The sequence below is a fragment of the Pleurodeles waltl genome, chromosome 11, assembly GCF_031143425.1.
Source record: "Pleurodeles waltl isolate 20211129_DDA chromosome 11, aPleWal1.hap1.20221129, whole genome shotgun sequence".
Taxonomy (NCBI): domain Eukaryota; kingdom Metazoa; phylum Chordata; class Amphibia; order Caudata; family Salamandridae; genus Pleurodeles; species Pleurodeles waltl.
This window is the reverse complement of record NC_090450.1, coordinates 420134332-420149276: the sequence shown is the minus strand read 5'-3', so window position 1 is coordinate 420149276 and position 14945 is coordinate 420134332. Positions and strand designations below refer to the sequence as shown.

Genomic DNA, 14945 nt, shown 5'->3' with positions numbered 1-14945 from the left:
AGTTTTACGTGTGAGCCAGCAATGCAGCAAACACACACTCAGTAGCATTTCCCAAATCAACACACTTCTCTCCGGTCCGCAGAGCTGAGTAAGTACCAGGCCTCAGAGTCTTCATAATCATCTTGGTTTGTCTTTGAAGTCAATAACGTTCTTCTTCTAGCTGTTGAGGTAGTCCTACACTGAGTCCTTCCATCCTCTTCCTCCTGATTCGGAGGTACTCCGTCCCACTCCCAATTTGAGGGCGACAGGCCTGTAGTGCACTGTTGTTGAAGAACAAATAGAGAAACAGAATTTGAATATTTTGTGTAGATTTTTGTTTGTTAACTAAAGTGACTGGCCTGGTCTCTGAAGAACCAGAAAAAAGGAGTGGATCCTGCAGGTAAATCACACTAAGTTTGCAAGGCCAATCACCTTCAATAAAATTGATCCCCTCAAACACTGCAATTCATCTAAATCAAGTTTACAGATTTGTGGAACACACTTCCTCGCTGTCAGCCACCAAATACATCATCGACCATCACTTACAATTATTCAATAATATATCATCACTCATTGATGCAATAGTTAGTAATACCTGTTCCTATCCAAGCAAGGTGGTAGATACAAAATTGCATCTCCTCTTTGATGCAAGCAACACATTGGAATTTGGCACTGGCACTGGAAGTCCTTTAAACAAATGATAGTATGAGGCAGCCCTGCAAGGTGATGCAAAAAAGAATAAGCAATGGAATGTGAGGGAGGCAGGCATTGTCTCCAATGTCCTAAATGGAATGTGGAGGAGGCCTCTTCACTGTACACTGATCCAACTTAAATTTGGCCATATATGTGACTAAAAAATGGTGGGGCAGTATAAATCAGACACAAACATAATGTTCGACTAGCTACTTCTTTTTGCAAAGAAAGATGTTTAATGAGAAATAAATAAGAAGTTCTACAGGGGCACTGGCAAACTCAATCCGGGAAGAAGAGTTCATCCTCCAATTCAGGTGGTTCATCCAGAAGTTGGTTAGATAACACACTAGGTTCTGACCAACCATCCTCCTCCTCCTCCTGCGCTGTTTCAGGCCTGGAGTAATCATATTGGATAATTTTGATCATGGTCAATCAATCTACGTTTTGACGTAAGAGATTGGGCCTTCTCACTGTAAAAACGGCACTGTACCAATTGCACTGAACATGCTCAGTAGATACACTGGTTACAGGACAAGCCAGATACTTTATTGCAAGCCTGCTGAGCTCTGGCCATTGGCAGATCTTCCCATAGCAATACATCAATGGATTTTGATCCACTTACACTTCTTTTGGCTCACCTAGGTACTCCTGGAACATCCTCAGAATGGTCATTGGTGCTGCCACTTGCTCGACCTCTTTTGCCTTCGCCTATGCACTGGAGTTAAGACCTTCCGCTTGAAACTGAGCCAATACAGAGGTTGGTTCCAATTCTTCTGTTGCTGTTGTTGCCAGTGTTCCTGTTGCCGTGGTTGGCTGCTATGATGAGACTGCCATTTCTGGAAGTTGAAGGCAGAACTCCAGAACTGTGGAGTGGGACTCTAAGTCCCAGCCATTCTTCTTCCTTGTGTGTAGCTTTCTCATCAATCAAACTTTTATATTTTGAAACTTCCTCTTCAGAAAAAGGAATGAAAGTGGGAAAAAACAATTGTACCATGGATCAAGTAGGGTGGCACTGATATACTCTTTGGATGAGATAATGTGATCTTGCAGTGTTGCATTACAAGCCAAGTGAAAGATTAAGCTCTCAACCAAGGCATGCACTTCTGGGTTTTCGTTCACACCTGCGAGTGCGAACCTTTCAGTCACCTTCTTTAGCTGGTGCTGTAGCAGATGCAACAACAGGATAGCTCGGCCTGTCGTATTGTCTTTCTTGCTTACTTCTCATGGGAAAACCTCAAACAGAATGTTATTTGTGGCAGGCATTTGACTAGGCCCCATTTGTCCCCATTATTTGTCATAGCTTTCCCAAATTGCATCACCTCCTCTTTGAATGACATAGTCATTGATCTGCCTCTACTACTCAAACAGATGTTGCAAGAAGTCAAGTTCCAACGTGTTGGCACCTCCTGTATCAGGGCTTTAACTGGTACTCTCTTAGTACGCAGAATATTTAGCAGCTGCTTTTGGGCTTTAAAAGGATGGCTGAAGTGAGTGCAGATTTATCTGCAGGTGGAAAGTATGTTGCTGGCTATCTCTTCTTTTTTGAGAAAGTCTTGCACAACCAGGTTTATGCAGTGCGCCAAACACAGGACCCTGAAATTGCGACCATCTGCCATGACGTGGATTATGTTACTGCCATTGTCCATGGCAACAAATCCAATTCTGAGACCACTGGGTCGCAGCCATTCAGACTCCTTGCTGTTAAATTCGTTCACAATGTTTGCAGCTGTATGTGATTTCTCCATGGTGAACATGGCTATTGCTGCATACCACTGAACCCTCTTAAACCCTTCCCCAGGAGCATAACCTGTGGATAGCTTTTGCCTAATCCCTGCAAAAGACATCCAGTGTGCAGTGATGCACATGTAATCAGTTGCATGACAACTGGTCCACATATCTGTCATCATGTGGATAGTGTGGACAACACTTTGCTGCAAAGCTTGTCAAACCAATTGCAGCACATCGTGATGCAGCAGTGGAATAGCAACTCTGGCAAAATAGGTCCCACTTAGAGCCTTCCATTTCAGGCAGATGGATGGCACAAATTCTAAGAATCCTACTCCTTCCACAAAAGAAAAAGGAAGGAGGTCCAATGCTAACATTTTTACCAGCTTCCCATTGTACAAAGGTGCTGTTGGGTGGTTGCAGTCATAGGGCCCATCCTGCCGAAGCATGCCCATAATAGTAACCTGGATTTTATTCTTTCCTGAGGCCACTGATTCAGATGACATTTGAGGGTTAGGTGGTGGATTCAATGTGCCTCGTGGGGCAATCACTGTATTCCATGGTGCCTCTATCTGACTCTGAGCCTTCTTGTGCCATTGTGAGGTTGCTGAGGCTGTGATTCTGGTGCACTGATGGGGACAGGTCTGCTTTGCATGAGGATGTCACCCTCTTCTTCCTCACCAGCACCTCCCACTCTGAGCTGACTTGTAGCTGATGTTTCCCGGCTCTCCTCGCCTTCACCATCACTTCCACGTTGAGCAATTTATTTGAGGTGCTCCTCCTACCGGATTGTGTGATGTGTTTTCATAATGCAAAAAGAACAGATGATGGACGGAATGCTGAACAATGCAGACATTCACCCCCAGTCGCAAAGATCTGGGTTTAATCCATCATATTTTTGCTCACCACACCACCCCGGTTTGGACCCAACCATATGCAAATCAGTCTTGACCCTGTTCCCCATGGGAACAGTCCAGCCCAAACTGCCAAGCCACGTCCTCCTTGGAAGAGAAACAAGCATCCTAGGACCGGTTTCAGGGTATCACCCTTCATCAGCCAGGCTAGCTTGAAACCAGTGGTGCAGTGAGCACGGGACCCACATCTGGGCATACCCTTCCCACTTGGAGCGACGAATGCAAAAAGAACAGGTGATGGATGGAATGCTGAACAATGCACACATTTACCCCCAGTCGCAAAGATCTGGGTTTAATCCATCGTATTTTTGCTCACCACGCCACCCCAGTTTGGACCCAGCCATATGCAAATCAGTTTTGAGCCTGTTCCCCATGGGAACATTCCAGCCCAAACTGCCAAGTCAGGTCCCCCCTGGACCAGAAACAAGCATCCTAGGACCTGGCCTGGTAGTTTGGGCTGGACTGAATTGATGGATTAACAAGGTACTCTGATTTCACACAACCTTCAGCAGGGTGGGGAAGTTAAACAAAATGCTCTTGAGGCACTTTACCTTCGCTTGTTGTATTATTTTGGAACTGCTGAGGACGCCAAAATTATTTTTTATTAGCATCCAAGAGAAAAGATTCCGTATCAAGATCCTTGTGACCGGAGATAAATGCATTGATATACACATCGTAGGATGGTAGAACATTTCTGCATTTGCAAAATGCCATCATTAAAACCACTACCACAGGGTTTGCAATACCGAAACAAAGGAGCACTTTGAGCAAAGGACATCAGGAGGAGAAATCAGAGGGCCAGTGGACCACCGTCTGTTTCTCCAAATGCCTATTGCTGCCAATCATACGGTTGTAGCTGTCCATCATGGATATCTGATTCCACTCCAGGAAAGGTTACCAAAAGGCAGTAGGTGCCACAGCTGTCACAAATCAATGATACATTTAAGTGCACCCAGCAAGTAAGGAGGGGCATCTCTTACCTACTTTCTTTCCTTCCAATTTGCAAGGAATCTCAATATTTTCTTCTAAATCTTAGACTATTCTCTATGATGTTCATTAACCCTATTTCAAAGGGAAGACTAAAAATCTACTGTATAATTTTTGCAGAGATATACCAGACCAACAACACAGAAGGTTGACAGGAGTGTCAATAGTAACACCACACAATACCTTAAAAGACATTAAGGGCATCATTATGACATTGGCGGTAAATGCTGCCTACCGCCACGGCGACGGCTGCCAACATACCGTTGCCATGGCTACCAGCCGCCAACCGCATTATGACCGTAGACAGAATACCGCCAGAAAGAATTCCCTGGCACTGATAGTGCCCACCGCCATGGTTTTCGTGGTGGTAAGATTGACATGAAAACCATGGGGGTAGGCTGGGTCATAATCCCGAGGGTGGGATTGTGACAGCCGCCGGGCTAGAGACCGAAGTCTCCAGCCCAGCGGCTGTTACCACCATGGCAGACGGAGTGGTACATTGGCAGTTTGGCCTGAGCCAAAAGGTACCGCCAGCCTGTTGGCAGTATCTTTCCCCAAATTACCGCCATCCGCCAGGGTCGTAATGATCCCCTAAGCTCAAAAGTGAAGGTATTATCTTCTTAAATTTAGCTCCCACCCCTCATGTGTTCAAAAAATGCAACTCCCACCATGCACATTTTCCAACATCAATTAAGTTTTCACTCATACAATCAGACATACAAACATTTGGAAGCAGAGCAGAGGGAAATTGTGAGAAATTGGGTTGTTGGTGCAATGGAGAGGAAACCCTGCTGAGGCAACAGCCACAATCCCTGTTAAGGTGAACCACTACAGTCATTAAATTAACATCTGCTTAACCCTCTGGTAGATGGGCACAAAAACGGTCAGGCCTAACTTAAAAGCAACAAGTAAAGTATTTATGCAGTGCATAAACAGTAATAAAATAAAAACACAACATCAGAAAAATCCCTCACTAATTTAGAAAAATAGAGAACATGTTAATAAATAATTTGACAGCAAATGACAAAAATACAATCAGTAGAACTGGAGTTATGACTGTTTAAAGTTCAAGAAAAAAACTGGCGCCTAAAAGATCAAGACGCAAACCGTGAACATTTATTTGCTTGAGACACTGGTCAGAGAAAAAAAATATATGGCCCCCCACGTGGAGTGTGGGTCGGATACAAGAAGGTGATTGGACCAGTCTGCCATTTCCTCAGACTTAGAAGAAATGTTCGAGGAAGAGGCGTCATTGTCGGGGGGCCGCAGGACAAAGTTGTTCTGAAGATTTTTACGTTCAGACTTAGGGGGTCATTACGACCCTGGCAGACGACGGTAATTTGGGTAAAGGTACTGCCAACTGGCTGGTGGTACCTTTTCCCAAATAATGACATTGGTGGTTTGGCTCAAGTTTCCGCCAGGGTGGTAACAGCCGCTGGGCTGGAGACTTCGGTCTTCAGCCCGGCAGCCGTCACAATCCCACCCTCGGGATTATGAACCCGCCTACTGCCATGGTTTTCGTGGCAATCTTACCACCACGAAAACCATGGCAGCAGGCACTATCAGTGCCAGTGAATTCCTTCCCTTGCACTGATAGGGGTCTCCCCTGTCCCCCTGCCCCTCCCCCTCCCCAGAACCCTCCTGCACCCTCCCACTCCCGACCCCCCGACATCCACACACCTACATGCGCACACATACACACTCATACACACACGCATACCCACATCCACCCACGCACACACACATTCATACCCACACCCCGCAACACACACTAACATACATTGTAGCACACACGCATTCACAACACACAACATACACGTACACTCAGATTCATTCATTCACACCTGCTTGCACGCATACAAAAACAGACACCCCGACACACACAACACCCCCACACATGCACACAACAAACCCCACCCACCTTTCCTGTCGGAAAACCCGACTTACCTGCTTGCAGGGGGTCCTCCGGCAGGAGAGAGGACGCGGGGCTGCTGCCAGCAGCAGCGTCGGCCAGCAAAACACCTCCAGGCGGTATCATGGCTCATGATACGTTAGGCGGTGTTTTTCTGGCGTGGCGCTGCTGCTGACAGCAGCGCCACCTTACCGCCGTCCACGGCCATGACCGTCGATGATATACCGCCAGCCTTCTGGCGGTATTCCGTCTACTGTCATAATGCGGTTGGCGGCTGGTACCCATAGTGACATTAAGTTGGCGGCCATTGCTGTGGCGGTAGGCGGTAGGCGGCATTTACCGCCAATGTCATAATGGGGCCCTTAGTCTCTTTTTTGAAAGTTGAAAAAACCTCCAGCGGGACCAAGCTGCAAACTGTAGTCGACGAGGGCTCCATGAGACTGGATACCCCTTCTGCAAAGGACTGCTGAACAGGATTTGCTGCTGCGTAGAAAAACGCAGAGAGAAAGGTTGCAAAATCAGGCTGGCGTGCGATGCGCCTGAATGGATCAACAAGCAGGTAGGTTCTGGCCTCCTTTCGATTCTCAGAGAACTTTTTAGCCAAAAATCTTCAAAGTCCCAAGTTGTGGACATCTTTAGCATCATTTCCAATGGTTGAGGTCTGAAGAGGCACCACTTGAAGGGTAGGAACTAACTCAGGCTGGATCCAGGTGCAGGTTCAAGATGGTTGGAGCCTTTTCTGTCCCTGAGGCAGGAGTCCAGTCAACTAGCCCTTGGAGCCGCTCTGGTAGTTCTGGGTTCAAGAGCTGGAACAGGACTCAAGCAGCAGGGCAGGCCTCTAATGGATCAAGGCATGCTTCAGGCAGCAGGACAGTCTTCTGAAGTTCACAGCAGGCCACAGCAGCAGGCAGTTTTCTGAAAGTCCTTCATCAGACCTGCAAAGTGAACAGAAGAGCTGGTTTGAGGGTCCTATTTTTATACCTGGTGCCTTTGAAGTAGCAAATGTTTCTAGACATTCCTAAAATATGGGTGTTGCCATGCATTTACAATATAACATTAAACAGTAGACAACATTATATATTATGTCTGTAATGATTATAGATGTATGGTATCCACATTTCTAAGGTCACAAACATGGAGGAACATAATTCAATACATAAACTGACCTATAAGCTGCATCTTATATAAGACAATAACACCTCATGTCAGACCCTTTCATAAAGTACAATACTTTCACACACCAAGAATTCCACACTCACCATTTCCCCTTAGTGTCACATCAGTTACTTAAGCACACAATTGTACAGCCTCCTTACACACTCATCAACATATTGGGTCAGTTTCTAATTCACATCTCATTTACACTTTTCGCAGGTGGCTTCTTTTCCACTGAGCCTATGAAATCTCCTTAGCTTCTGTCCTCACCTTGTACAGTGAGGTGGAAGGTCAGGTTAGGGAAGTAACCAGTGGATGTAATGTTTTAGGTTGTATGTTGTAGTGTTAATGACACTCCATCAACTTTACCGCTCCTTTAACTTCAGGTTTTGAGAGAATATTGATTTACAAGTCAATGAGACATATTTTTAAAACTCCCCAGTGATCATTGTTTTTCTTTCATGCTGCCATTAAAACTGATATTTGGGTTTATATGCAATGTTTTATAATTGAAAATCAATAAACAGATTTGATCCATAAAACTGATATTTGTTCAATGGCACATAACATAATCTTGCAATGTGTTTTTGGTATACTGAAAGAATGAATGTTTAAAATGTTGCCTTGTTTAAAAAGTTGCAAGAAGATGTAGCCTACAACTTACATTTCTGAGGAAATTTCCCAAAAGATCCAAAAGCAATGCGTCTCCTCTCAATTTGTCTCCAAGGCTGAATGGATACTAAACAATATGTTATTCTTCAGTAGCCTGTATCCTACCTTGCCTACTATCATAGCATGTTACTGGACTCCCACATCCTTCTGGCTCAAGCTGAAAAATGAATGCTCCCAGCCTGAGACTCTCCAAAGATGTTGGCATTTCTTTTGTATTTTTTGAAGCCAAGTAAGTTCATTGGTCAAGGATATTTTTAGGCACATATTTGTTTTATACCTTAAGGTTGAGGGCTGAATGGTGGGAGGTTGATTGGGCTGCCAAGAAAAGCTCTTGAGTAAGACACATTGCTAATGATCTGCACAAGTTCGTTAAGGATAAAAGATTCCAAGTGCACAGCTGCATTTCATGAGTGACTTCAGTTACACGTCGAAAAGAGGTGGGGAAGTCCAGTAGACAAAGAATGGAACCATAGAATGCAGCAGTGATGGAATGGCTTGTTTATTTAGATATTCCTTTTGGGAAGGGAGGAAAATAGAACCCAGAAAAATGAAGGTTGGGCTACTACGGTTACTAGTCCTCAGCCACTGAAAACAGAGTGTTGCACCTGTCAACTAGCGTGAATCTTAAAATGTTCTCTCTTCTTTTCCCCAGAGCCTATAAAGTCTCCTCCTCTTCTGCCCCCACGTAATTTTGTTTCATATGAGATAAAGGAGCCTGTTCATGAAGGCAAGACCATGCCTGACCCCAGTATCAAGTCTTTCACGGAAACATTTTACCAGAGACTGCAAAACACGGACACTAGCAGGTAAGCACTCACTTGACTTCATCTTGGCTTCGGCTAACTTAGAAATCATTACTCTCCTTCCTGTCTCCAAATGCAAATGTTTTCTGCCTGTACTTTTGGCTGACCTGGGCTTAGAACATAGTTATTGTGGTGTCTGCCATAAATAGATGCATCAAAGATGGTAGCACTGTGGTAGATTGATGCCACCAAACCAGAAATCCAAAAAGGTTGTTGCAGAAAAAAACAGTGCTTCTATTGCCCCACGCAACCCCAGCATCTTCTACACTATTGTAGTCCCTGTTTGTTCTTTAAATCCCTAGTGTGCCTGTATCGATCAGCTACTGTACCCTGGAGGTCGATTGCCTGTATTATTCAGCTTTTTAAGTAGAGATCCATGAATCCCCCAAACACTCTGGGGCTAAAACAGCTCTGCCATACTCCCCGGTTCTTCCTAGAATCTGTTATAGTCTTGAGATAGGAAGTGGAGTGAGGGAAAAGTCAAGATGATGGTCCAGAACAGCACCTGAAAATGAGTTGAAGTGATCATGGAATCATTGTTGGATAGAATGCTAGCCAGAGGCAGGGAATATCAGACCAGAGCCCTTTCAGAGGGGAGTACAACGTTCTAGCAATGCAGACATAGGACCTATGTCAGGGTTAGTCATGGAGTCTCTAGCAGGCATGGTTGTTTCACAGGGGTCATGCTGAGAGTCAAGAGCGTCAAGGGGATGGGTCTTGGTGGTTTGAAATGATGTTTTTACAGCCATAAGATATGATTGAGCACGAGTCCAAAGGTATTTTAAAGAGACTGATTGCTGGTAACCTTCCCAAGAGTCTAAGCAACCTGTTATGGGTAAGAAACTAGGAGCCAAGATGTCACGCTCTTCAGCATGGTCTTCTTTTGTTGTCCTCGGGACCTAAGTGTATTTTTTCATAGAAAGTATTACCCATAATGGACGAACCTACAATGCAATCAAGCTGGAAAACACCATCCCCTGTCCTCCTAATGAACTGCAGCAGTGGACCAGGATAGCACACGTATCAGAGTTCATAGAAAAAACAGAAACCGTTATTGGCTCAGCCTCCTGTGGGTGAAGTGTATTAATTTCCACAACCTCATTTGATATAAGAAGACTGACTATGGAATATGGGAGAGAATAGGCTGATAAATTCTTCATCCAGTAACTTGATTTGGCTTACGCCAGTGTTTCAGTGTGAGAATGGCAGGATTTTGTTGGAGGCTTAGATGTGTGCCTTTTACAGAAAATTTGGGTCACGGCTGAGGCTCTTAGTGAGAAGTATATAATGTATCCTTCCGCTCACTGGAAAAAGGGAGTTAGAGTATCAGTCTACAGGAGTGAGGTGTCATTGTCTCGATGATTGACAGGATTGACAAACATCAGAATTCCCTCAGATCATTTTCGACTTCTTGAGCTGGGTTGGTATTGTCTGGGTGGGCTAGTCATACATCAGGACCCATTAATACAGCAGGGAGAGCCATTGGCTGTGACTAATTATTCTCATTAATCCCATTGTTTGAGGCTCATGTAGACCCCAGCTTCCCATCGAATAATTTCCTATCATAGAAGTGCAGCATTTCTGATGAAATTTCTTCCGCCATGGTACTCTGTCATTTGATAGCTGCTTGCTTGGCATTAATTTTGTTTCTCATTAGCAAACACCCAAAGTGGGGGCTTCTTTTTGATAAACAAAATAAAACAATGGCCCTCACTCCAGTGCTCCACCAGCAGTTAATTAATGACTGTCCCACTTGTAAGTGGGCCCGATGAACTATGGTTTTGGTAGGGGAATGATTTTGTTCATTTTGGCTTGGATGTTGAGCATTAGGTCACTTGGGAGGCGCGGGCTTGAGTGTACGTCCACCCCCACTCTTTAACCTGTAGGCATTCATCAGATTCACCACGAATAAGGGACGCTGAGCTGACATAAGGTTTCTTTAGGGATTCCCTTTCAGGATAGCTATCTGTCTCAAGACATAATGCCATGTTATCTAGGAAGATAATGGCTTGACTGCTCCCTGGCTTTCACCGTGGGGATCATCTCCCTATAACCTCTTTGAGTGCTGACCCTGTTTTATTACCTGACATACCCCTTTACTTTCTTGTGGACGAGGACGGGATCGAGAGGCAGGTCACTTAACAAAGAGGATAGAGCAGACCCCAGTTCCTTTCGGAAAGTTACATTTTTTCATGCAGACTCTTTCTCATAATCCGGTCTTTGTCAGGCTGGTTTTTGTTAGGCTGTTACAGGGGAGAACCGCAAGAGAGAATGGGGTCGTTGTGAACAAGCCTGCTATCAACGTACTGTCTTGATAATTTTCTCTCATGCAGATTTGCTCTGGTTTGAAAAACTGGGAAGAAGATGGTGGTGTCTTTAAATATGAAAAAGTGAAACATGATGCAGGAACGTATAAAAATGCACATCAAACCTTTAGACCTGCTCAGCTCGCTTCACCAAGCTTCTCTATACCACTTCACTTGAATCTAGTCATACTATGAACTATAAGTAGGCTTTAACAAATGCTTTTGCACATTAGCCCAATAATTACAACTGCTATTCAAAGGTGTAGTTTAGATGCTATGTAAATACCACAGAAACAGATCTCTTCATGGACCCAGATAACATTAACAGGAGAAGGAATGTGACCAGTCTATCTACTACTGGCCTTTCAGATGATGCATTCAGGTCCCAATGTCAAGAGAGCAGAGGCGTTCTAACAACAAGCCAGTGAACAAGACAGAAAGACATCACAATATGATGCTAGGCAACAACAGATCACCAATTATATGGGCCAGCAGTGGCAACATGGATAAAGGATGCAGAAGAAAATGATGCTCCTCATAGGATCAGTCTTGACTACTCTGGTCAGTAGAAAGCTGCCCTGCTTGACCAAGGCCGAGCACTGGGAGGGAGCAGTACTACTGTTCCTGCCCTATACTTAGAATGGTGAAAGGTGTTTTAGGGTTTTGATCAGGAGCAAATGTGTACCTGTCACTCCCAGTGATAACTCCTTCCTAGGCTAAGAGTGGAGAGTAACTAACTATCAAGTATAACGTGAGAGTTATTACAGTTAGAAACTTGCATATCAACACAAGCGTTATTCGGTCGTAGATAGCCATCAAAGCATGAAACCACAACAGTCCAAAAATACATACTTGATAAATGAATAAATAAAAGAAGTTAAAAAACATCGGTCAACAATATGCAAAAATAAGACTCTCATTCAATATCCTGCAGCATACATATTTACAGATTACTATTTTTTAAAACACAGGTGCGTGTGTGCCATCCGGCCACAATGAACTTGCTAACCGCGCAAATTAAGGCAAGTGAAGTATCGCTCCTCAAAATCCTAAGGGCGATACTGCATTGCCTTATGCCCAAATTCCGGCAAGCTGGACGTATCCATTTACGTCGGGGAAGGGCATATTCTGGGAAGAAAAACATAAAATGTGCAACAGATTCAGAAACATGATTGCAGCCAGGACATATATCCGATGTCGGTAGTTATCTCCAACTACCTGTAAAGAACATTAACGGTAAACACCCGAACCTAAAACGAGCATACAAGCTCTTGCCCAAAAGGTCAGGGATAAAACCTAAATAAAATTAGAACTGGGGATACCATTTCAAATCAAGGAATTGAGTGGTCAGTCATCCATATGATGTACAAAGGAGATAATTATTTCTAACATAAGAACAATAGACAGATTTCAGAAATTGAATCTGGGCCTTTCCCAAATTCTGAGGGTTCTCCCAATAATTCCCAAGTCCCAGGGTACGAAACCACTTTGACACATACCTGAGCCAGGGGATAGAGACTGCATTGGGTCTATTTAGAATGTCAAGAAGGGAGTCCCTATAGACGGGGAGCTCTGGTGTGGTCCAGATCCTTACCCAGAAAAGTAAGGGTCTCAGGGCTATCACATCGGAGATGCAATTAAGCCCGAGGTCCAGGAAGACCGGAGTCAAGGGTGTACTAAGTGGACATGCAAGTAGAGCTCTGGCGAAATTATTTTTGCCCACAGACAATTTGTTGGTATTAGAAGAGCCCCACACCTCGGCACCATAGGCCGAAGCACTCTGAGCTTTTGCCAAATAGATCTTGATAGCCGGAGAAACAGCTTTTGTGGCAGTGCTTTTATAAAAGCGCAGAATGGCGCCTGACCTGTGCTGAAGAAGTGATACACTTTTACAGATCTGGTCCTCCCAATGCATGTTGTTTGTGATTCTTACTCCCAAATAATCTATCGAGCAAACCGTGCTTAAGGGAGCCCAGTCTAAAGTAATGGTACATCTCCTATCTGATCCTGAACTGAGTACCATCAATTTGGTTTTACTGGTATTGAGTTCCAGGCCATGGTCTGCACAGAAAGCATTAAACCTGCCAGCAAGGATCTGAAGACCCATAGGGGTTTTAGAGATGAGAAGGGAGTCATCTGCGAAAAGTAATATGGGAATTTTATGGGCATTGAGGGAGGGAGCGTCATTTTGGCAGGAGGACACAACATGCACCACCTCATTTATAAATGAAGTAAAAAGAGTTGGTGCAAGAACACATCCTTGGCAAACCCCCCGCTGAATGGCTATATGATCAGTTAACTCTCCCAGACTACCCCATCTCACCTGGGCATATGTATTCTCATGCAACCATTGTAGTAGATAGATTATGTTAACAGGAGTACCTATTCTGCGCAAAACATCCCATAACGTTTCTCTGGGGACAATATCAAAGGCAGACCCAAGGTCCGCAAAAACAACATATAAATTTTGCTTCACCAGGGTTACATATTTCCAATATAGGAGGGTCAGCCTGAAAACCTGATCCACCGTGCTAATTTTCGGGCGAAAGCCCGCCTGAAGTGGGGAAAGCACCTGATGGTCTTGTGCCCAGTCCAAAAGCCTATCCAAAAGCTGCTTAGCAAAGATTTTCTGAAGATTATCAATAAGGCTAATTGGTCTATAATTAGCAGGGGAACTCACATCACCCTTTTTATAAATGGGGATTATTTTGGCCCCTTTCCAAGTGTTGGGAATTGGGCTTCCTGCAGCTATGGCGTTTGAAATCATGTTTATATACCAGGACCGAATTACTGGTTCAGATTTAAAGAGATCCCCCAGTATCTTGTCAGGGCCTGGTGCTTTAGCAGATTTTAAAGAATTAATAGCAGCTGTGGTTTCCTTGATCAACAGGCATATAACATATTTGAGCCATCTGCAAGGGGAGGGGTTCCTGCATCGCAAAGGTGCTAAGTGGAGCAAAAAGTTGGGAAAAGTACTCCACCTAACTTTCAAGTTGGATATGGGTGTGAATTGTTCCATTGCCCCCTCTATGTCTATTGGACAATAGCTTCCAAAATGTCCCATTGTCATTGTGTTTAATTGCATCAAGCAGTTTCTGCCAGGTTATGTCTTCCCAGCTTTTCTTTGCCTGTGTTAAGGTTCTATTATAGGCGAATCTAGCTGTTCTAATCGCACCCTGTGAGCGAGTCTTAATGGCTGATTTTAGAGATGATTTGGCATTAGAACAATCCTTGTTGAACCACTCCCTAGCTTTCAGATTATCAGAAAGTTGCTTGGTGGTAGTCTTCCTATAAAGAATATCCTGTAGATTCCTTACCATTTCATCATGAATGCTAAGGATTGGGATGTCACTAACCTCATGCTCCTCATAGCCAGCCATAATGTCTAAAAAAAGTTGATACATTTTCCTGATCAAATAAGGGTTAGACATTTCTTTAGGCCAACTAACACGAGTATGACTATTGGCCAAAAGAGGCCTGGTAACCACAGTGAAATGGATGTTCTGTGATCTCCTAAATACTTTACTGTGTAGGGTAAGAAGCAGGGGATTATGGTCACTCTCGTGACGAAAGTCCACCTTCATGTCAATTGACAATGACTAAAGCCTAACATCCCCTAAGAAATAGTCAATAACACTGGACAACAGCCCTCACTTAAAAGTGTGTGCAGTATTCAAATCAGAACAAGTGCTTCCATTACATGCTCTTATTCCATATTTAAAACAAAGGGAAGTCAACTGTAAGGCAGTACGTGAGCCAGTACACTGTGTCTTATTCATCAATGGAGTAATACCCCAGA

The 14945-nt window shown here is 44.2% G+C and overlaps 1 protein-coding gene across 6 annotated transcripts in view; it reads left to right on the top strand.

Annotated features, from left to right (window-relative positions):
* Positions 1-14945, top strand: part of INPP5D (inositol polyphosphate-5-phosphatase D) — a 662897-nt gene that overhangs the window by 309408 nt on the left and 338544 nt on the right. For all 6 annotated transcript variants that reach the window (XM_069213774.1, XM_069213775.1, XM_069213773.1 and 3 more), the window contains one exon: positions 8690-8843. In XM_069213774.1, coding sequence (XP_069069875.1) covers positions 8690-8843 — 154 coding nt within the window. The remainder of the gene's footprint in view (positions 1-8689; positions 8844-14945) is intronic.